General features: G+C 44.3%; 1 protein-coding gene across 7 annotated transcripts in view; it reads right to left on the reverse strand.

Moving 5' to 3' along the window:
• Window positions 1–25,036, reverse strand: part of PHC3 (polyhomeotic homolog 3) — a 1,926,480-nt gene that overhangs the window by 281,538 nt on the left and 1,619,906 nt on the right. For 6 of the 7 annotated variants that reach the window (XM_069618558.1, XM_069618559.1, XM_069618556.1 and 3 more), the window contains one exon: window positions 11,143–11,257. In XM_069618558.1, coding sequence (XP_069474659.1) covers window positions 11,143–11,257 — 115 coding nt within the window. The remainder of the gene's footprint in view (window positions 1–11,142; window positions 11,258–25,036) is intronic. The other variant, XM_069618557.1, reaches the window with a different exon arrangement.

Here is a 25,036-nt window from a genome sequence, read left to right on the forward strand (position 1 = left end):
CAAAGTTGCTGGGAGTGCAAAGCGGAGTCTTGTGGAGCACCATGATGAGGCGTGGGGAAGCGCTCTACTTTCAAGAGGTTCTTAAAATATTGCATCACAGATCCTGAGTGAATGAGGTCTTGGAACCTCTAAAACAAATCTGCCCTCTCGTGAGGTGTTGTGACAGTCAGAGGGATCTGGGGTGGACCTTGGTGCCCAGTTAATGGGAAGCACAGAAAGGGGTGGTGCTGAATATCCGCTCATGCTGGGAGATCATTCCATACAGGGGGAGAATGGAAGAAGCCTGAAAGAGCTGGGAGGAAGGGGAGGAATGAATCTATCTGAATCCCTGACCCTGCAGAATGGTGTACCATAGTGTGCCAAGGGTGAAATGTGGCAGAGGTGCCCGTAAGGGCCATGGAGCTCACTGAGGAAGGGCAAATTGCAGGAAAAATGCTACTATAGGTCACTGCCTGGTAAATAGAGCGGGAAAGGCCTGCGGTCAAAACCCAGTATGAGGTGAAATGTCCTTAGGAACATAATCCATGGTGCAAGCCTTGCCAGAGGTTGAAGCCTCTGTGCACCATAGCCCCCAAACCTTCACACTAGGTTCACTGTGAGAACCCCACTTTACCTGAAATACACTGGAGAAAGTGAGGGGAAAGCAAGGGTGGAAAAATAAAATACATTAAAAAGATACCTCCAGGAAGCAGTGAAGAAAATGAAGAGGGCTGGGTCACAACCTTGCAACGGGAAGAAAGGGAATGAGGGAAAGAAGCATGGGAGGCAGAGACACGCATGCCGTCCACCTCAGCTTTTCAAATTCTTAAAGGGGAAGTGTGCTAAGGCTTGCTAGGGCTCTAACCAGTCCCTTCATGGCAGAAGTCCTAAAAGTATGCAGTAAAGGGGATGGGACCTAGGAGTACTATAATCTTCCTGCTGCAGAAGGTATTGGGTTTGTGTGTGGAGTGTGGATGGTGACATTCGCCTGGTCCAGAAACTTAGGTCATTGAACCTATCCATAAGGTCAGTTGGTTTCAAGAGGGAGACTCCTCAAAAGGTAATTCCTTTAATTTTCAAGGGTGACAGTTTAGTGTGGTTATATTTGGTTGATGCATATGTTCCCGACATAAATATCTGCTGTTCTATTTGCAGTAGAGGGCTGTTTTCAGTACAGAGCTCTTCCATTCCATTCAGGATGAAGTGAGCTCCCTATGTCTTCACCAAGGTGTTGGCTCCCATGAAGGTTGTCCTACATGTGAGGGTGGCTATCATCTACACAGACCTTGACAATTGCCTGGTGCTTTCTCCTTTGCATATCCAGCTGCAGGAGATTTAGGGCACCCTAATTCAGGCCCTCCATCTATTCAAGTTCATGTTCAAATGGAAAAATCTGTTGCCACTTATGACCTGGTCTTTGTTGTAGAACGTTTCCAAATAGAAGTGGGTCAGGTTTTCCTTCCAAAGAAGAGAGCCATCAATTGAAGGGAATTTCAACAGTTGCTTCTGGAAGATCCTTGTATGCCAGTGAGAGTGTCTTTACCTTAAGGAATGCATGGTGGAACCTGTATTTCTGGTCCCTTGGGCCAGTTCTTGCCACCATCCTATTTAGAAGCATATCCATAAACATTGCCACCCCAGTCACATGGTTCATGAAGGAGGACCTACAGTGGTGGCTTCATCTTGCTAATTCGGCAAGGGGTATTTTCTTCTCGCACGAGCAGCAGAAGGCTGTGGCAATAGATGCAGGCCCAGGAAGGTGGGTCCATTCGGGCAGAGTCACTCTTTGAATTGGTAAGAGCTAAGAGCAATCATGCTGGGTTTGAGGATATTCTTTCCATTTCTTCAGACAACAGCAGTTCTGATCAGAAAGGACAATATAGTTGCAGCGTCTGATGTCAAAAGGCAGGGATGATCCAGTTACTCTCCTCTGGGCAGGCTGGTTCTGTGGGCAGAGTAATTTCTCCTGTCTCTGTATGGGGTGGCCAATATGGAGGGAAAGACCCTGAGAAGTGTTTTCCACTATACAAGAATTTTTCTCTTCTCTTCCATCCGTTTTATCAGCGGTTTGGTGCCCCTGATGGACAGTGCCTCTCAATGCAAATTGGCCAAGGGGTAGACCAGCCACAAACAGTGCCTCTTCCCTTCGATCTAAGTGTCTTCTTTACTGCTTCTACCCACTTCCCCTAATTAAAATTTGCTTTTTATATTGTGCCTTATGCCGGTCCTCTAAGCACTGGGCCGGGTTTTGAAGCCATGCTGCTCTGTACTGTCTTGCTTCCAAGAGGAGCAAGTTGCCCCTGAGCTATCCTCCCAGCCCATGATACTGGAGAGGGTATGTTGGGTGGAAGACTACTGTATCCTAGTATCTCTGATGTGGTTTCACTGGAGGCGATTACCTATTCTGATTCAGCTGTTTGTGCCTCCCTCCCTGCCCCAATAGAAGTTTCCAACTCATCTCTGTTCATCCCCTTGAAGGCTAAGGGCTCCAACCAGGTGGTGCTCAATCAAGTGGTTAGTAAACTGAGTGGAAGGGCTTACTCTTCAGAGAGAGGGTGTTTCAGAAATGGTGGGGTCAGCAAGGTGTAGTGCCTCTGAAATATTTGAAGGATGTTTTTGTTGGATCTGGCTGGCTGGTCCTTCCCTTCATAGGCACTTTGCAGCCATCAAGGCTTTTTGAGTGCCTTAGACTTGACATTGGTAGCCTATCTCTTTATGAGTTTCTCAGTAGAACTGCCTCCTTTTAAATCTTTCTTGCCTTTTTCTTAAATCTGCCTGGGGCTTTGCATTCATTGACGTTGGTGAATATGACAGAAGAACATCGAATGGATGTTCCTCCCACGTATTCCTTATCTTTGATAAATTCTGAGGCCAGCAAGCTGGAAATTAATATATTTTTCAGTAGAGGGCGCTGCGTGTTGATGACCCTCGAGTCGATGTCCCTGGAGGCCTCCATATAGACGTCGACGTCATCATAGATATAAATAGTCTCGTGCAGCGTCCGTTGCTCAGCTCCGTTTTGAAGTGCTATGTTTGTCCAGTATGAGATGGTTACTACCCTTGAGGGAGCGTAGGCTGCAACTGAAAGGGAAGTTCTACTGCGGGGAAGGATGGGAGGGGCATTGAGGAATACGTGGGAGGAACATCCAGTCGAAAGAACGTTACAGTTGGTAAGTAACTTGTTCTTTGAATGGATTGTGTTCTCCCATGTATTACTCATTTTTGATAGACTCCCAAAGCAGTAATGTGTACAGGAGGCGGGAGTAAAAATGTGTATGGTTTAAGTGTGCACAGAGTGAAATACAGCTTTTCCAAATGTAGTTTCTATTGGCTAGGTGAGGAGTCTAGACTATAGAATCTGGTAAAGGTATGTGCAGTTGACCACGTGGCAGCTGCACAGATATACTTTATTGGAACTCCTCTGGAGAGCTGACGAAGCTGCGATACCCCTGGTTGAATGAGCCCTCAGATGTTGAGGGGGATGTTTTCCTGCCAATTTATAGAATTCTAGGATAGCTAAAATGATCCATCTTGAGATGGTTTATTTGGTGATGGATAGGCCTAGTTTATGTCCTTAATACCCCACAAACAATTGGCCTGCTTGCCTAAGTCTTGCAAGTCTGCTTATGTAGAACATCAAAGCCCGCTTTGGATCAAGTCTGTGCAATCTTTCCTCCTCTTTCCCAGGATGAGGGGGGAGGGTGGAATGAAGGTAATGTTATTTTCTGTGTAATATGAAATTCTGACACAACCTTTGGGAGCAAATTAGGCTTCACTTGAAGGACTAGTATGTGGAGGGTAGCAAGATAAAGCTTGCAGTTCGCTCACTCTTCTGGCAGAAGTTATAGCCACTAGGAAAACAGTTTTGAGAGTGATAAATCTTTAATCGGCACTTCTTTTGAACACCTCCATTCCTGCCCATTGACATTTTAGAACTAGATTTAAGTCCCACAGGGTATCTTGAAAAGGAGTTGGAGGGTAGACCTTAGTCAACTCTTTCAGAAATGGAATGACTAAAGGCATCTTGAAATATGAGGGTTCTTCAGCTGTTCGTTTGAAAATTGATAACGCAGCAAGATAACCCTTAATTGTGCCGACTTGTAGTCCTGAATTTGCTAAATGTAGTAGGAAAGATAATACTGTAGGTGTGTTGCATGAAAAAGGGTCAATATTCTTATCTCTACACCAGCTGCAGAATTTGTTCCAACGGTAGTGGTATGGTGATTTGGTTGTTGGTCTTCTTGCCGAAAGCAACACCTCCATTACGTCATCCAGGAGGTCCCAATCTTTGTAGCTCATCCTTTCAAAAACCATGCGTGAAGGTTGAGAGTTCTGATATCCGGATGGAGAACCTAAACCTCCTCTCACAAGAGAAGATCCTCTCTTTGTGGAAGACGAATCAGAGGACAGATGGGCATGTCTAGAAGATCCGGGTACCATGTCCTCCTGGCCCAGTCTGGGGCAATTAGGATCATAGTTTTCCAGAATCTTCTCAACCTGCTTATTACGTGAGGAATGACGGGGACCGGAGAAAAAGCATATAGAAGCGGAATCTCCCAGTCCACCACAAATGCATCTCCTAGAGCTCCTCTCAGGGGAAATTCCCCGGAGCAGTGCCGTTCGCATTTCTTGTTGAGACTCATTGCAAACAGATCCACCTATGGGGTTCCCCAAAGGGTGAAGATCTCTTGAAGGACTTCCTGAGCTAGTTCCCACTCATGGGAGACTGTGGTCTGCCCGCTCAGAGCTGTGTTCTTCTCTCCGGCTAGGTGAACTTCCGATAGAGAGATTCCTTCTTAATTTGCCCAGAACCAGAGCTACATTGCCTCTCTGCACAGTGGCAGTGACCCTATGCCTCCTCTTTTGTTGAGGTAGTGCATGGCCACTGTGTTGTCCGTCATTATCAGAATTTTATTTCCCTGTACTGATGGCAGGAAAGCTTTCAGTGCTAGCCTGATTGTTCTCAGTTCCAATAATTTGATGTGTAGTTTGGACTCCGATAGAGACCAACGACTGCTGATGGTCAAATCGTTGGCATGGGCTCCCCACCTCGTGAGTGAGGCGTCAATCAATACTGTTATCTCCGGCCATGGTTGCCAAAATAGTTCTCCTTTCAAGATGTTCTCTCGACAGGCCCACCACTGAAGGGCATGTGTGACTCGGTTTGAGATTTGTAGTAGATCTGACATCTTTCCTGAGAATGACCACTGGGTCCTTAGAGCCCACTGGAGAGACCTCATTCTCAGGTGAGCCTCTGGCACTAGAAAAATGCAGGATGCCATGAGGCCAAGTAACCTCAGAAAGTCAATGGCCGGCAGATACTGGTCATTTTGAAATCTGGTCACCATCTGTAGAATATCTTCAGCCCTCACCTCTGGTGGCGAGGTTTTTCCCAGGGATGTGTTCAGGACTGCTCCAATAAATTGGAGTTTCTGTGATGGTGTCATGTGGGATTTCTTGAAGTTGAGGGAGAAGCCCAGCTTGTGGAGGAAATGGCAAAATCCAGATGATATCGAGCTTGTTCCTGGGACACTGCTCTGATCAACCAGTCGTCCAGGTTGGGGTCGATATGAATCCCTCCCCTCCTGAGACCTGCTGCCACAATCGCCATTATCTTAGTGAAAACCCTCGGGCAGAGTTTAGCCCAAATGGCAGAACCCGAAATTCATAGTGAGAGCTGCCAATGGCGGACCTCAGATACTTTCTTTGCTTGAGATGGATTGGCACATGAAAGTAAGCATCCTGAAGGTCCAGAGATACCAACCAATCCTGAAGTTGGAGGGCCTGAAGGATCTGAGAAAGGGTAAACATCTTGAACTTGTCTTTCCTGAGGAATTTGTTCAAGATGGGTCTCATTCCTCCATCCTTTTTCGGAATTAGGAAATATGGGGAGTACCAACCCTTGTTCCTCTCCGCTACAAGTACCGGTTCTATAGCTCCTTTCTCGAGCAGGTCCAAAATCTCCTGCATAAGGAGCAGGTCTGGAAACATCAAAGAGTTGTTCCTGGTAGATGACTCTGAGGAGTGTGTAGAAAAGGCTTGCAGTAACCTTGGGCAATTGTTTCCAATGCCCAAGCATCTGCAGTAATAGCCTGTCATTCTGTCAGATGTTGGGTTAACCTGCCCCCTACTGGTGCCCTTGTGTAGTAAGACCTCAGAGGGGTTTTGGAGTGGCTGATGCCGATGCTGAAGGCAAGGCAGCACCTGCGGATGCGGAGTTGGTACCACGGGTGAATCGTCTCTGGCCCTTTTGATCTGGCTGTCCTCTTGCTTTTACTCCGGTTTTGGAAAAGGCAAAGGACCTACTCCTCCAGGGCATACCTGTGGGGCGGTTTGGAGTTTGTGGAATTGCAGCTCCAAGGTATTTGCCCACTGTTTTGGAATTTTGCAACTTCTCCAAACTGTCAGCACCCATATATTTGGTAAAAAACCTGATGTCAAAGGGCATATTCAGAAGTCTGGATTGCACATCAGGAGCAAAGCCAGATTTCCGCAACCATGCAAATCTGTGGATTGTGGTACTAACTGCCATGACTCTGCTGATGCTGCCAACAGAGTCCAGAGCCGTTTGGAGGGACTCTCACAGCACATCCCTCCTGTCCTTGATAATGCTCAAGAAACCGTCTCTCTCCTCTCCCTCAGGAGGTGGTCAGCCACCATCGAAGCGCACTCCCAGAGGGTGTGACTGAATCTTGCCAGTGTGCAAGTGGCGTTAGCAGACTTGAGAGCCATGCTGCATGCCGAGAAGACCTTCTTGGCCATGGCGTCAAATTTCTTGTCGTCACGATCCTGTGGTATTGTGGGGTATGCTGATTGTCTGCCTGATGAAGTTGCAGATTGGACTACTAGACTCTCTGGAGTCGGGTGTTTGGATAAATAAGGTGGGTCTGTAGCCGATGTCCTATATTTTGCAGAGAGTGTTTTACTGGCTGCAGGAATTACTTCTGGAGTCTCCCAGTGTGTGGCTACTTTTTCTGCAATGCTGTAGGGATGGAAACTATATGGTCTTCTTGAGGTCCCTTATCTAAAATGTCTGTTGGGTCATCTAAGTGGGTGTGGGTCTCGTCCACCCCATGTACTCCATTACCCTGTTCATAAGTAACCTATAACTTCCTTCTGCATGGTCACCAGGCTCCGGTTTACTAAAGTCTACCTCTGGAGAGGTATCAATACCACTGGCCTCCTGTAAGGACTCTTGCAGATCCTTTAGCCTGACCTCTTCTGGTATAAATTCTTCTGGCAGGGGAGGTCTTGTAGATTGTAGACCAAAAGGCCTTTCTGCATCTGAGTCTTCCCCTTCTTCATATATGGAAGATAAAGCCCTGAAATAATTAGAGCGTGGAAGAGGTGTGAAGCCCATCTCAAGTGATGATGGAGCTATATTAGTCATCACTGGCCGAGAAACACTCAAGATCTTCGAGGTAGACGTCATAGGTCTCAATGTAATCGTGAAAGGTGTCGATGGACAATGTCGTCGAGGGATTTGGGATTTTCTTCGATGACGCTGATGGGGTCGACACCGGTCTCGATGCTCTCGAAGGAGGCTCCGATGCCTCGGGTGCGTGTGGCATCGAACGGGAGCGAGTCGCCGGTAATTTCTCCTTCGACAAAGTCATTGATGGCGCAGTTTTGGACTTCGGAGGCAAGGTCGACGCCTTATGCATCGAAGAGGCTTTTTCTCTACTCGAGGGTTCATGATGCTCTTGAGGAGTATGTTTTGCTGAGGTAGATGACACACAGCTTTTATGTTTATCGGGTTTTTGTACCTAGGTTATCACCTCTAGGTATCTCCGAGGGGGGCAAGGCTGTGTTCTCGAAGACCCTTAACCTTTTTAAACTAAATTCTTAGTGGGGCAAGCAACTTTTTCTGGGGAACTGGAGGACGAAGATGAGGGCGATATGTGGCACCTCTTCTTATTGTGTCTCGAAGCGGATGAGTGGTGTGATCCACTACGAGACCTCGAACTGGAATGCTTTCTTTTTCGACGAGGCGGCAAGGGTCTCGACTCGTCAGAGGTCAATTTTGAAGGGGTAACAGATTTTGCGGTCTTACCTTTCTCCAGCTTCCCCCTACGCTCCCTCAAGGCTTTCGCCATCATAGAAAGACATTCTTCACACTCCGAACACGGGTGCTCTGGGCCCAGGCACCACAGACAGATCCTGTGGGGATCAGACAAAGACATCTTTTTTCCACAATCCCGACATTTTTTAAAGCCGCATTGAGGCGTTGATGTAGCTGGCGAAGATGCCATTGTGGATTGAAGATTCAAAGTTTTTTTCTTCACGAAATATCAAAGTTTATGATTCACTGAGGAACCAAGCGTTACGTCTCCGAGGCTTACGAAGCGCGGAAAAACGGAACTGAGCAACGGACGGTGCGCGCGACTATTTATACCTATGATGAAGTTGACGCTGATACAGAGGCCTCCGAGGGACATCGACTCGAGGGACATTGACGCACAGCGCCCTCTACTGAAAAAGAAATTCCGAGGCCAGCAAGCTGGAAATGAATATATCAAAGATAAGGAATACGTGGGAGGACACAATCCATTCAAAAAATGTATTGCTGAGTTAGGAAGGGATCATTTTGTGCAGCAATCCATTTTTTATTGCCAAATTAGAGGTAATCACTCTGCGTCTAGATCATACTTCCACCGACAAGGTTTCTTCCTATTTCCATTGTTTTGAGGAAGGTATTCTGCCAGGTCTCTCTCTTCCTCCCTCTTCTATCGAGGATTTTTCGTTTTACTCCTAGAGGTGCTTAAGTTGGTTTTGTGTTATCTTTTTCTTTCTGTAAATCTCCCAACATCACAGTCAACTTTGGGATTTTGGTTCAGGGAAAGACTGTTCCCCATTACTCTAAGCAGGTGATTAAGGGTAACCATTGCCTATTCTTATTCTCTGGCTCATTTGACCCCCACACATACACACACAAAATTCACGGGAGTTCTGTCTCTTCATACCTTCTCCTCGTACTGCCGATATTGGTGTGTGTCTTCTGCACTCTGTGAGCAAGCTGAGGTTCTTGTCTAATTTGGTAATTCACAGCTTCTGTAATACATTAAATATGCCTCAAAGAAATGATGGTTTGTGGTCTCTTTTATTGTAGTATCGCTGGTTAAAAGCCCTCTAGCATAGATTCGACCAGGATGAGGGATACCTGGATAATGCGTTGATTACTTACCAGTTGTTCCATTACTGCTGGACCTACTCCTCATAGCCTTGCCTTATGCACATAAAGCTCACTGGCAATGTATGTAACATTGAAACTTCAAGATATCAAACCTTTCAATGCTAGAAAGATGGAATGCTTAATCAACATGAAATATGACATCAACAACAACGTGTATACCGATGCATATGGTACATTTCCTGAAAGAAATTGACATTCATAAAATAAAGGCCACACCTGAGACTTATTTACATATAGAGACTGAGCCAATGTGTAGCACCGATTGCATGTAACCCCAAAATACATTCACGCTTTTTGTTTCGCCAGAAATGCAGAAAAAAGGTCAAGTTAAATTGTTAAATTGATATATACCTGACAATTCTCCCTACAAATTCTTCTAACTAATTTACAGTGCCAGTAGTGAAATACGGATATGCAGAAGTGAAGCAGCCGCAGTCATGTATTTGCTTGTTCTTGAATCCCCAGGGAGAATGTCAACGTGTGTGCACACATATCTATAGAGACTACAACTGGGGCGCACAACCGCTGGTTTTTAGTGTTAAATAGCTGTCGCTAAAAGTAATTACGGGCAGACCAAAACCAGGCGTTTTCTTTTTGCGAAGATCTGTAATTTTATCTTTTTTTTATTATTATTTATTTCATTTGAAAAATCTACAGTTTTAACATATGTAAAAACTTTTGTTTCAATTCTACTAACATTGCACAAAACTAAAATCACAGAAAGAAAGAAGGCAGATAATCAGAAACAAGGATAAGAACACATCAGCCAGTTTGTACACGACATGCAAAGAGACAATTCATGCGATGTTCATTTTCACCAAAACACAGAATTGAATCTTGAGGTCACAGCTCAAAACGGGCATTTCAGAAGTGCATCTAGATAATTTACAATTGCACCAACATGTTTTACATTTGCACCAGATGAAATCTTGAGCCACCAAGTGAACATATCATCATTTAAGGGAGCAAATTGACCCAGATGTATAGATCGCAAGACACTAGTTTTCTCACACTCAATGATTAGGTGTTTCAGCGATTCAACTGTCAATGAACAGAAGCGACATAGATTGTCTTTTGCCAGTTTGTCTTTTCGTTGCCAAAGAATTTCCTTAGATTTCAAGATATTCAATCGAAACCTGAGGAATTGCTCATGGTAGTAGCGAGAAGGAGAATGCATTAAATAATGCGACTGGATATTTAACTTTTTTTGACCAATGTCTAGCGAGTGTGTTGCGGATAGTTTTTCTTGTTTGTCTATGTTGATGATCCAAGCCCAAGACTCGAATTTCTTTTTCGCAACTTGTGGTCTGGTCAAAAGATCAAAATCAGAGATTCCCGCGGCATCAACCCAAGCTTGTACTCTCGAATGCCACATATCTAATAAGGTAGCATTGCAATCAACATATAATTTGTTGAATATTTGGTTGGCGGACATTGGATTCTCAACTGACATTTTTCGCAGTAATGTGTTTGATTTCTAAATCACATGGCTATGCAGTGAGTTCAATGACAATTCATCTCGTAACAATATCATTGAGACACATTGTGGTAGATGGAGAACATAGCGCCAAAAACTCCCCCCTGATGTTCCAGCTGACCTTAGCACCAAAAGTTAATATCGGTACTACCTTTTGTAGGTAGAACATTAAGACCGGGGATAATGAAAATTTACCATAACTTTTGTTTATTTTTGCTGCTTGAAAAGCAAGACTCATAGTTTTTAATTTCAGGTCTTTCACCCATTGATGTTCACAAATAGAATTGTTAAACTGCAACTGTAATTTTATCTATAAAAGGAGTATTTTTGAACGTAGTAAAATCTTCTGCTGAAGTCAATTATGTAAACAACAGCTGCAGCCTGGCCGACATTATGAATTTAAATGTCGTTTATATATTGTGCAACAATATTACACTCCAACATCTCATTTACCATTCTACCTTTCAGTATAGCACACAATACACGTAGATACCTTTTGGCACATGAGATGGAGCAGAATCTCTTTGATCTATGGAACTTGTTAGTGTATCCCATCTTTCCACAAAACTCACACTTCAGTTGTTCAACTTGCATTTCCTCCAGGCCTTCTGGGAAAAGAAAAAAAAGATCGAGATCAACGGCATCAGCTAGAGCTCACAGATGTAGCATCAGTCAGTCAATATACATAGCTGCTGATATACTTTGTACATGACTTGGTGTCACCTTTCAGACTTTCACCTTTTCAAATATCCTTGACATTAAATACCTGAAACTTGTCCCCCTCAAGGGAGCTAGATGGAATAGACACCAATCACTGCAGCAGTCCAGTTTGCATCATTGGGCTGGGTATTTAATGCTGAAACCTACGATTATTAAGAGATTAAGAGAAGCAAACCGAGAACATGGTTTGTCAGTGATGGTAAGGGTTGCAGGTGTGGAATTTGAGGGTATGTGTTCTTAAAGTGGGGCCCTTAATACTATGAGTACAGAACACCTTGTGAAGGCAGCATAATCTCCCTTCCAGTTTCGTCTCCTACCAGCACATGCCACAGGTAAGGTGTAGCTGTTCATGGAAGGTACATGGAGACAACGGCGCTGCAAGTAGGGGTGCTGGTGGTGCTGCAGAACCACCATACATTCTGGAGGTAGCTGGCATTTAGCAGCTTGGCCTGAACCTCATTTTCACCATTTCATGTTGTAGCAATGCAGGCAGTTAATGGCATCCTTAGCTTGAACACTTTCAAAGGTTAGGGTCAGTGTATTGTTAACCCCTTTCCTGACAGGAAAGGAGTTTCTAAAATGATCATCTCTTCTGTTTGTGAATGTGATGATGCTGGGTCATCTATAAGGCTGTAACGTCTATAACTCTTTATATCTTTGATTTTCTTATCATCTGGCTTCTAGTATAATTGCAGGTTAATATCTTCTGCAATATAATTTTGTTTAACTTTTCTTTCAGCACTTAAGGGTATAGGTAACAAATACAGTTTACACATATTTTGCTGAAATGTTTGTTTCACGGTTCTCCTGTGCTCTCATTGCCTGCATTGAAGGCATCTCTCCAGCAGTGACATATTTCGCTTAGGATGTGCAATTTTGAGAACTTGTTTCTCTGTTAATTTGTATGGCCATTTCACCATATTATGCATTCTCATTGCACCAAAAGAATAAGCAGGTTACATGTTTATAAAAAGGAAAAGCGTTTTTATGTTGAACATATAAAGAATATTTTAAGATGATGCACAATAAGAAAGAATAGAGGCCTGTTTTGTTATTTTCAGAGGATGGGGCAAATATCGCCCGGTCATGCACTCGGAAGTATCCTTTACGTCCATGACATTATATAATGCGCACTGCCTGCATAAACATACCATCACTTCACAGCATCAGTAAATGCACTGATTTTAATGTAACAACAACAAAACTTGCCATTCTGCCTTGTATGAATTTATTGTGACTGTATCGTCAACTCTCAGTAACTCTGAGGTGGGAGGATAGCTGAAGGGGAAATGTGCTCGTCTTGGAAGTAAGACAACACTGAGCAACATGGGTTTGATACCCTGTCCAATGCTTAGAGGCTAGACTCCGAGAAGAAGTACAATATAAAAGTCCAATTTAGTAGTAATATTTTTCATTCCACTATACTTTAAATGAGAAAGCTCCAGCATGCTCTAGTGGGGCTGCTACAGTGCAAATGTTTTCATTGGAAACAAGCATTTTATTGTTGGGCCAATACATGCTCTTTTCAGAAGATCCACTGAACCTTTCATGGCACCGTACAAACATTTTCTTTGCAGTGTCAGCAGAGAAGCAAAAGACTGAATGGAAATAGTGCCTGAACACCTTTGTTCCCTTTCCTGAGAAGCAATACATTGGTGGGTGTATTGCTCTCCCCAAAGTGCACAGAACAAACATAAATCACCAATGCAATTACAGAGCAAATACTTTGAAAGTAGACAGACGCAATAACTCACAGCCACGCACTCTAAGAAGATAATCAGCTCTTATACGGCTATTTATTCAAAGCTCAGAAATACATAGAAATAACTCACAAAAAATAATATGGACATAAATCACAGAAGAAATAAAGAATTCAAAAGGAAATACATCACCGTGAGCGTAACAGAATTCCTCATCTCGCCCAGAAGCGGCTGGAAGACCCCGGTGTTAGGGAGAATTCTCTGTTTAGGCTGAATTTCCTAACCTAGTGAGTCCCCCAGCAGCTTTGCTGGATTTTTGGGGTTTATTTTTTCTCCTGCCAAGAGTGAGACTCTTTTACCCTCACTCTTGGGCATGATTTGAGTGTGTTTTTTTTAATCTAGTGTGTTTAATGGGCTATGGGGTATTTTACTCCATAAGGTTTCATGTGTTTTTGTGATGTGTGTTACACAGCACCCTCCGTGCAGTAACACAGGGGTGTCATAGTGACCCCCCAGTATAGACTCCATACCCTGGGACTGACTACTGTCTCCCAGGGCATGTAAAGTCACCATTGACTTTACTAGTCTTAAATTCTGAACAGAACCAGTACAAACCATCATATTGTGGACGTGCTGGCTGGGGCAATTCGATTGCCCCAGGGTCTGTTAGTCGAGGGGGCATGTCTCCGTCCCCCCTGATCAAGTTTTGGCTGGTGGCAGTGGATACTACTTTGTATATTCAACCGCGAATATTTTCCTATGGGATTTCCCATTGTTTTAGGCTACTATCTTTATTTAATTATTTAAGGTAGCCTCGAACATACCGCCGGTTTATTTAATTAATATTAATTCTCAGGTTGGTATTTTTTGCCAAAACTTGATTCTAAAATGGCGTTTGTGTTCTCTTCTGTGACTCTAACCCAAGTCGAGCCCTTTGTTCCACCTTTTGGCGGGCTTCTCCACAGAAGCCCTCCAAAGTGGTGGCACTATGTCTGGGGTACTTAGGAGGGGTGGAGGGGAATTTAGGCACCCTGGACTGAGTTGCCTAGGCAACTCAAGTCGCACTCCGTCCTGATTGGCCCAAGTGGTGAGCCGGCCGGCTCACCACTTAGCATGTTTGAGTGACAGCTAGGCTGAGTGAATGGGGGTTTGTTGCATAAAAGCAGGGATTTGGGAACTGGAACTTCAGAAGTCGCCACTCGACCTAAGAATCCGCCGAGGGAGAAGCTGAGCCGACCTGCCACGACACCACGACCGGTGGAGCCCTGCTGGACCGTCTCACCACTTTTCCCAACGACAGAGGAGATCTCCCGCCGAAGAGTCTTCTTCCTTTGACTGGTGGGGATAACCAGTTTCACCGTCTTTTCGCTTTCCCGACGTATCTCGTGGCCGCCTTGCCCGTGCTAAGCACCCCGGCAACCGGGATACCACGTTTTACCACGACCGCGAGACAAAGGTACCACCTTTTACCAGAAAACTTTGCGGCTGGTTTCTACCCTGGTAGTGCACCGACCTTCATCTTTCCTCCACGTCGAGATCTTCTCTTCCCCTGGACGACGACGCAACTTGCAACCACTACCAGGAACAACTGCCACGGCTGGAGGATCCTTCCCACTTAAGGTACCGTGTCCCGCCTGGCTTCCTTTGCAACCGACTGTACGGGGTAGATTTAGCCCCCGGCTTTCGAACCTGGGTTAGCCTGGGACACCTTGGCTAAACTTTTCTAAGCCTCTCTAAACTCTTTTCTGAACCCTCTGCAAGACTTTCTAAGCCTAGTGTAACTGTGTGATCTTGGGCGCATTTGTGCTCTGCTCTCTCTAAGAGTGGGCCCAGCCTTTAGACATTGGCTCACCAGTGACTTTTTGCTCTCTGCCTTGCTAATAGTGTTCCTGAATTGTAGAGTGGTGTAACCCTGCATATCCGGTCTTTTTCCCTCCCTTTTTTCACAACCTTAGTAGAGTGCAATCTAGTTAAGCGCTCACCTCTGTATGAAAATAAGTGGTGTCTTACTGTGATTTTCTAAAAAGGAAAAGGGGGTGTATACGTCATAATAGTAACTGTTTTTAGAATATTTTACAATAAGAGTGCTGGAGTGTTTCAACTGTGTGTTTATAAATAAATAATTATATACTTTGATACCAAAGCTCTGGTCAGTGTTTGCTTGTATTATTGTATCTGAGTGCCTATTGAGTATACTTTGCATACTGCCTAACTCTTCTTGAGGGAAGTCTGACTGCTCAGCCACAGCTACCAGGTAAATCTGGGTGGTACAGACTTCTACCAAGTGGGTTTACTGCTAACATCTGTAGTCTTAAATCTTTTGCAGTGGTCTCTAAGGGAACTGCACAGGTTTCTGCCTAACACCCGGGAACAGCCAGGCCGAGAGCACCACAGCTCACAGGAAGGCCGGGCGTAAGCGTCCTTCTCCGGCTGAAGTCTCACCTGACCACCTCCGGGCTCCGCATATATACATACTCCACAAAGGGGGGTCAATTCTCGAACCTTCTGGAAATTGCACTTGCGCAGTTGAGGAACAGCCGTCGGTTGCCAGCTGGGTCAATTGAGAGCTCCCCCCAAGAAGCGCAGTGCCTCTCTTCTCTAAAAACATGCTCCACAGAGAACAGTAGCAAACCATAACAAAGTTAGCTTTCCCAGCAGAAATGTCCTTGACCACATACCAGGTTTGGAAAGCATGTTTTTCTCGGCACCGTGAATCTAACACTGAGCAAAATGTGTGCAGCTTTTCACTGCGGCATGAAGTAAATATCCATCATGGCTCCGAGCGCTCCCAGAATACATTGCGCACCAGCGCCATTTTAGATCAAGCATAACAATTCCACCCTTGGATATTTACCTTCCATAACCTGGTGGCACAGGAACATGTCTCTGAAACCTACGAAATGTTAAAACTAAATTGGGAATACATTGAATACAACAGCAACAAGCAATTATGATCGACAATATAATGAAAATGCAAGCAAAAATGTAACGTAGTGTACCCCCAATATTAGGTACCCATGAAAATAACCAATCCCACCAATATTATGATCTTGAGACACTTGAGAAATGAGATCCCTCAAACCTCGAATATGACTTTCAATAGATTGTGAATGGTCACTTAAATTGAAACACATACCTTCAAATGCGTTACACCCTAAATTATGTTTTAGCAATAGATAATCTACAGCAGCTCTGTTCTGCAAAGTTGCTTTTCTAATAACCTGACTATCAAGGAGTAATTCTTCTAAAGCTTGCAAAGTATGATTAAGACTTTTGACTACTAAACATGCTAATTTCATGAAAGATTTGTAACCTCCAGCAGCTAAACCCCAAACTCCCACCAATGAAAGCGTTAATGCTAGATCTCAGCTTCTGATAACAAATGTACATGTGAATCACAGTCAGGAGATAGACCTACAGATTCGAAAGTTGACCTTTTACCTCGAGTTATCGATGGGTGTAAAGGAAACATCATTAGTCCTAATCAAGTTAGAGCACATGGACCTCCAGAAATGTTAGCAGGAATATAAGTGTATGTAATGTTACCACATGAAAAGAGCCATCCTGTTGGAAGTTTCACATGATTCAAATGACTAGCAGTTATCTCTGTATGATTGCAGGACATAGTGTTATTAACACTGGTGCATTTGCGTGACACTTGCGAACATAGTCGCCTCTCGGACATCGTATGATTGCGCTGATTGGTCAACTCCATTTGTCGGCATTTGCCAATTTCTTGTGCCTTGCAGGTCATAACGTAACATACATCACCTTGAGTTATATTGTAAGTAATAACACGTGTCAAATTTCTCCATTTACGGTTGGTCTCTTGGCAGAACCGACAGTATTCATAAACTGAAAAAGATTGTCTAATATCTGAGTCTTGAACTTAAGAATCGTTGTGTGTGACGCCGAAGATATGCTTTAAAACCGGAACAGGCGTCGGCACTGCTACTAAACACGTAGTCAATAAAGCTTCAGCATTGGGCACATCAGTAAGACAAAAGTGCGATATGTTCAGTACTTGCTGTGCCAGATATATCCACATATTCTCTTCTTGGGTGATCGGAGGAGAGTTTTTTTACCTTTCTAGGATCGCATCTTGCACGACTGGCATCAAGGTTGTTTTCACTGGCTCCTGATGTGTTTATTGCATTTCACGAATCTATGTCTTCTGGCTGGCTGGCTTTTCAGCACTGGCATAAGGCTGCTTGGGGACAACCTTATTCATCACTATCAGTATCCCCTTGATCACTGCCACAGATGTGACATTTTTTGTTGGTAGCAGCAGACTGTTTAATTCGCCCAAATGGAGTCCATTTAGTGCCACAGTTACACCAACCAGACACAGGATCTACAAAGCAAACCCAGACAAGATATATCAGTGTTGCACATCACTCTCTCAGGTAACATTTGTCTGCGGGTACATATTGCCATTTCTTTCTACTAGGCTCCATAACTAAAACTACTTGATCTTTGCCTGATGCAATGACATCTGCAGGCACTGGTGGGCCACTTGGCTTTTCCACCCACACCTTTGCACCTGGTACCATACTGTCTGAAGAGCCAAAACCGCGGTCCCCACGGGTAGTTAACACTGTAGGAAGCTCCCCCTTCTTAATCATGGACAATTTAATGGGAATGACTATCAATTGGGCCACCCGATCACCCTTGTGGGTTGACAATTGATCCCCACTATTCATTAGGATGACTTTAATCCCGCCCTGGTAATCAGCATCAATTACCCCTCCCAACACTTGAACTCCCTTTAATGCTAGGCCAGATCTAGGGGCAATCCATCCCATATGTTCTGGGGGAATCTGTACTCCAATCCCTGTTTCAATTACAACTATTCCTCTTGGATCTAATCTGATTTCTTCATGGGAATGCAAGTCTACCCCTGCTGACTCTGGAGTTGCTCGATAAGGAGCTAAAGAGCCTGGGGTAATTTCCCAGTACAATAGTGTTTCTCTGACTGAATTGGGTTGAACCTGTAAAGTAGGAGTCATTAATCACATCAAAGGAGTTTCATGTTCATATACAGGCCTATTATTTAATACTTGCAACGCATCAAACACACGATCACGCCAGCCTGCCAAACTGCCGTCTCCACATTTGCGCAACTGTTCTTTCAATAACCCATTCATACGTTCAATTAACCCTGCAGCAGCTGAATGGTAGGGGATGTGGTACACCCACTCAATGCTCTTTTCCTGACAAAAATCTTGGATTAGTTTGCCTTTGAAATGTGACCCATTGTCACTTTGAATCTGCAAAGGCACTCCATAATGTAATATGATCTGATCTAACAACCTGATGGTATTCAGTTCGGTTGCACGTTTGCACGGCAAAACCATCAAATATACCGAGTATGTATCCACAATAGTGCATGCATACTGACAACCTCTGCTGATTGGCATGGGACCGATATAATCAATCTGCCAAATTTGACCTGGTAATTTTCCTCTTCTTAATGTGCCTAAACAATTTGGGGTATAGGTCTATGTAATTGGTGTTGGCACACGGGACATTGTAAAATGATTGTTTTCACTATTTCTAAAGGAAGACCAATTCCTCGAGCTTGTGCCCACCTGATAGTAGCCTTTTCTCCAAGGTGCCCACATTTCTGATGGGCCCATTTGGCCAAACCCTCCAAGTCGTCTCCCTGAGCCTCTGGATCCACTGATGAAATCTTGGTGTGTTCGTCTGCAACAGAATTAAACCAACGTTCTAATGAATCTGTGGCACAATGCACGTCGACATGATATACAGTGACTTCACTTTGTAATAACATTTCTGCAATATCTTGCCACAGTTCTTTTCCCCACAACTCTTTTGAATGAATCTTCCATCCATTCTTTTGCCAAGTTGGCAACCACACTGCCAATCCATTCGCCACTGACCATGAATCTGTGTACACATAACATTGACCAGGGGTCTCTTGTTTCAATGCTTGGTAAACTGCGTAAAGTTCTGCGAACTGACTGCTCTTCCCTTTCCCTGTCGTTGTCAACATCTTTTTTGTTTTGGGATTGTACGACAATGCTTTCCAGTACCGCTCAGTTCCCACATATCGCGCTGAACCATCCGTGAACCAAGCATGCTCTGTTTGCTCTATGGTCAAATCGCTGTAAGGGACTCCCCATTTCACGGGAGACTCACGTTTTTCAGACACTTCCGGTGGTATGTAATCTGATGGCGGTATATTGGCTACTTGCTCATGTAATTTTGCCACTCCACCCTTTCCTGATTTGGCTCTGTCTTGAATATAACATTTCCACTTAATTATGCTGGCTTCTTGAGCATGTCCTATTCGATGCATTTTAGGAGAGCTCAGTACCCATTGCATGATTGGTATTTCTGGTCTCATGAATACATCATGGCCCACCGTCATCTGCTCGGTATCAACAAGAGCCCAATAATACGCAAGCAATTTCTTCTCAAATGGAGTGTATGAGTCACCAGCGTCAGGCAACTTACGACTCCAAAATCCCAATGGCACACGTTTCCTGTCTTGTTTCTGCCACACACTCCAGTTAGCATAATTGTCTTGTACAGACACTTTTAATTCCACTTCTCCCTCCTTCAAGGGCCATAAATCAAGCACCTGCTGCACGGTGTCTTTCGCCATCTCAAAGGCTTTTTGCTGCTCTTCCCCCCATTGAAACTCGTATTTCTTTCGTGTCACCTTGTAGAGGGGGGCCAATATCTGCCCTAAATGAGGAATGTGCTGTCTCCAAAACCCAAACAGTCCTATAAACTGCTGAGCTTGCTTTTTGTTCATTGGAGTGGTGAATTCAAGTATTTTCTGTCGGGCTTTTGGCACCATTTCTCGATGCCCATGATGCCACTGAATCCCTAGAAATTTCACTGTTTCAGCTGGACCTTGAATTTTACTCGGATTAATCTCCCACCTTCCTTGTTCAATCTTTCCATAAGGACATCTAACTGGCTTTGCACACTGTGCTCATCCTTGCCTTGGATCAAAATATCATCAATGTAATGAGAGATTTGTATGTCAGGTTTACACGGTATCTTGTCTAAGTGCTCTGCCACAAGCCGGTGACAGATCGTCGGGCTGTGTATGTACCCCATAGGTAGCCTTGTGAAAGTTTACTGACGTCCACTCCACGAAAATGCAAACTGTTCTTGACACTCGTCAGCAATTGGCACGGAGAAAAATGCATTAGCTAAATCGATCACTGCATACCAAGTCCCCTCAAACTTTTGGACATTTTCAATCAATGTAATAGCATCTGGAACTGCGGGCACTAAGGGAGGAGTGTGTTTATTCAACTCCCTGTAATCCACCGTCATCCTCCACGACCCATTTCCCTTTTTAATAGGCCTAAGAGGATTGTTCCATGAGGTGGTAATAGGGCGTAATACACCCTCCTCCACGTACTCTTTGATGGCATCTTTAATTTCCTTGTGCCCCCCAGGAATGCGGTATTGCTTCATTGCTACCCGCTTGGTTGCCATTGGCACTTGTACTGGGGGCATCTTCAATTTGCCTACGGTAATGGGTGTACAAATTAATGCACTTACCCCAAACTGTTACGTTTTACCGCCAAGTCCCAAGGTTAACCCTTCCAAAATGTCAAAGCCAATTATATATTCAGGTATCAGGACAATAAAAACTTGGTATTTCTGCCTATTCAAATTGCCTATTTTCATCTCCACTCTCGTTTGTACTGCGGGGGTCTCCTTTTCCCCTAGACCTGTAATAGTAAACTGTTTGATTCATGGTAATCCAACACGATTTAAAGGCAAAGAGGCCTCCGCCCCGCAGTCTATCAATGCTCGCACCCTTTGTATATTTCCTGGCCCCCAAAAGATCTTAACATCAACATGAGGCCGCCTATCCACTTTTATGCGGGCAGACGCTGCCGGAGCTTGGCCGAAGCCCTAGTCAAACTTCGAATGAGTGTGACTCGACTCCGCCTCTAGCATCGCACTCACCACCTTTCTCAAATCAGCATATGTTGGCTGGTTCGGGGAAGGTGTCCCCATAGACCCTTCGTCTTGTTCTTCCGCAGGGGGAGCAGAAGGTGAGGTATCCCCTTGTGGCGTGGTGACTACTTGTTTCTTAACCTGTTTATAGCGCTCTTTGGCTGCAAGTCCTAATTTTTTGTATAATTCATACATTACTCTGGTTTCGATGCCATCAATTTCTTCGTGTGGCACACCATCTTTTAACAAAGCCAAAAACATGTCTTTTTGGGACACTCGGGAGTCTCTGCTATCTTGCCGCCTGACTTCAGTTCTTCTCTCACTACGCCCCTCTCTCCCCCATGGCTTATCACTCTTATCCCACTCTTCCAAATCTGCAAGTTGCCAAATGGCATCTGCTACCTCATCTTTAGCCTTGCCCGTCATACCTACGAGCAAAGTCATAATGACACTTTTGTATGCGGGTGGTGCAGTTTTAATCACCATGTTTTGAGTTGAAACAGAGCGGCACGGCTCCCATGTGATCAGGAGCATCTATGTGAATAGCCTCTTTCATAGCATGCTCTCTGACATTTTGAATTGCTTCTCTCAACGTATACCACTTCGTTTCTTCACTGGGCCAATCTGTGGTAATAGGGTATTTACAGTTACATGCTTGGGCTACCAGGTGCAACAAAGACACCTGCGTATCTTGACCATTTGCATCAGGGGGCGGTCCTGCTCTTAAGACCTCCTGTACATTGGTGTCAATGGACAGGGGTAAAAAACGCTGTGAATCCGTGGAATCTACCAACAATCCTGCAGCACCCCCATCTAGTAATCTCACCATCCATGTCAGTAAAGCTTCCCCTGATTTTTGCATCAAACGGGTAATAATTACCCCAACCTCCTGTTGTGTGTAGTCCTCCAGCGCGGTTAAATCCACCATTCCGCCAGCAGGATTCTGCGGGTGGGGTCCGGCTCACCGTCTTCTAACGGGCTTAGCCGTCACTGTTTTCTGTTTCGCCTCTGTTTTGGGGTCAGACTCATCTGCGGAACTGCTTTCTAAACTGGTCGAATCAAAAATATCACCATCCCACTTATCCTGATCCCAGTCTACGCCAGCGGTAGCAATTACAGTTGCCACCTTTCTTTTGTTGACCCCTCCCCGTCTTTTCCTATACCTATACTCGGGCTACTCAGACTGCTGCCCTCTCGGCCACAGCCTGATATTTGTCGGCCTTGTCTTTAACCAGTTTCATTTGAATCTGCTGCATTAACGCAGTCTGCCGTTCTGCAGTTAGCTCTCTTTCTAATCGCAAGACCTCATTTTTCATTTCCACCTTCATTTGATGTATTTTCCTATAAGCATGCAAAAGAACCCAACCTGGTCTACCTAATGGCGCATATTCTTTGCCACGTTCTACTGGAACTTGTTGCAAGCATGCCATTACATCAGCCGGATCGGCATCTCCCAATCCTTGATCCCATTTTTCACTTAAACCGGCACCACATGCCCACGCTTGAGCCAACTTATTATATGGACTCTTAGTCCAGCCTGGAATAACAACATCAGAACAGTCACCGCCAGCGGTAATGCTCTTCTTCCTGAACAAGCTACTCATTATCACAAACAAAATAGAACCTCGTTGAATCTATAGATTTTCTTCTCTCCACGCTACAATCACTCCCACAGGCACTCACACACTGAAACAAGGAAAAAAAAACTTCACTATTCAAAAACTTCACTTACACGACAACCAAATACTATCTACGTTTCAACAGATTCTTGGATACTCGGCACAACTCATCACAAGTATTGTGTTTGTGACGCCAAAAATGTATTGCTCTCCCCAAAGTGCACGGAACATACATAAATCACCAATGCAATGACAGAGCAAATACTTTGAACGTAGACAGACGCAATAACTCACAGCCACGCACTCTTTGAATAAATAGCCATATAAGAGCTGATTATCTTCTATGCTCAGAAATACATAGAAATAAATCACAAAAAATAATATGGACATAAATCACAGAAGAAATAAAGAATTCAAAAGGAAATACATCACCGTGAGCATAACAGAATTCCTCATCTCGCCCAGAAGCGGCTGGAAGACCCCGGGAACAGCCAGGCCGAGAGCACCACAACTCATAGGAAGGCCGGACGTAAGCGTCCTTCTCCGGATGAAGTCTCACCTGACCACCTCCGGGCTTCCGCATATATACACACTCCACAAAGGGGAGTCAATTCTCAAACCTTCTGGAAATTGCACTTGCGCAGTTGAGGAACAGCCGTCGGTTGCCAGCTGGGTCAATCGAGAGCTCCCCCCAAGAAGCGCAGTGCATCCCTTCTCTCAAAACTAAAAACACGCTCCACAGAGAACAGTAGCAAACCATAACAAAGTTAGCTTTCCCAGCAGATATGTCCTTGACCGCATACCAGGTTTGGAAAGCATGTTTTTCTCGGCACCGTGAATCTAACACTGAGCAAAATGTGTGCAGCTTTTCACTGCGGCATGAAGTAAATATCCATCATGGCTCCGAGCGCTCCCAGAATACATTGCGCACCAGCGCCATTTTAGATCAAGCATAACAGTGGGCACCCTGTGAAATGTGTATTATTGCTTGAGCTCTTAGGCAACAGTCCTTTCAATCCGGCTCTTAATACAGCACTACGTACCATAGCTTTTCCGTCATGAATGCCTTACAAGTGAGTGTTACTTCCTTAGACCCAATGATCATTCAGAGTAATATTCTATAAACATTCAGGTTTCATAATGGGATAGTCATTTCAGATACGGGTAAAGCTGACGGCAAAGACACTGAAAGTAAGGTAAGTCATTCTTTGTCTAGTGTGGATTAAGAATCTTCCAGAGGCACAAGCCTGTTTTGAAATACATCTCAGCTGGTACTTGAACCTATTGCAAAAACGTAGGCGTAATATGCAAGTCTAAAGTTGCAATCCTATTGATAAAGCGTGTTGCATTAGTGTGCATGCTACAGGTTGCAGGTTGGACCCCCATCCATGCAGACTTCGCCTTCTTTATATCAATAGGGCTTCTATACTTTTAATCAAACAAAGCACTGCTGGGGAGACTTGTATGCTACTTTTCAGCAGGGAGGCTCTACTTTTATCAGATAGTACCAACTCTTCTCAGTAGGACTAGCACACTTTAAGAGACTAAGGGGCATGTGAGATAATGGGTAGATCAAAGGGGAGGTCTAGTGCTCGAGTTTATTCTTTTGTAGGGTATATATTCAGAAAATGCCAAAAACCTTTCAAAACAAGAGCCAAGAAGTCAGACTTCCATAGGCTGCAGTATGTTTAAAAATAGGACTTCTGATTTGACTGCCTCTGGAGAATTCTTAAACTTGCAAAGGGAGTTTTATTTTCCTTGCATGTCTCCTCAAGTCCATAATAGTGCTTTTCACTTTGTTCCGAGACTTTTAAAAACAAAGGTCTGAAGAATTCTTCCTGACTTCTTACATAACTATTCACTTCTTTATACAATGGAAGTAATGTTCTCCAAAACTTGTAAGCATGGAAATATAAAGATTTCCCAAAATATTTAATGACTTACACATTTTTAGGTTTGGAATTTTATGATGTGTGTTGTGTCCAACTTTGTTCTGTCGGGTGGCAAATGCTGTAATTTTCAATTTCATCACAACACACTTATGGTTTAAAATGTTCATGAACTGTCCTACATTTTAACATATGTATGGTGTAATGTGTTACAGTGGCATATGTCCTTCAATTTATTAATGTGGTGAATATTACGCAGGTTTTGCGAAAGGAGGTGTGTGTTATGTCCCACTTTGTGATGTGCCTTCCCTGGATGGAAGGGAGGTGTGTTATATCTCATCTCCACTGTGTTCCTGTCTCAGTGATATCGCTGTGGGAATGTTGTGTGCATGCTGAGAATGTTTGAGTATGTTTTCTTGTGAATCAAGGTTCTACGCCCAGGCAGTTATAAATGTAAGCCTGGGTGGTGGGAGCCAAAGTGCTCCTGTCCTATTATCCTATAACAC

This window comes from Ambystoma mexicanum, chromosome 10, assembly GCF_040938575.1.
Source record: "Ambystoma mexicanum isolate Mex_15411 chromosome 10, UKY_AmexF1_1, whole genome shotgun sequence".
Classification (NCBI taxonomy): Eukaryota; Metazoa; Chordata; class Amphibia; order Caudata; family Ambystomatidae; genus Ambystoma; species Ambystoma mexicanum.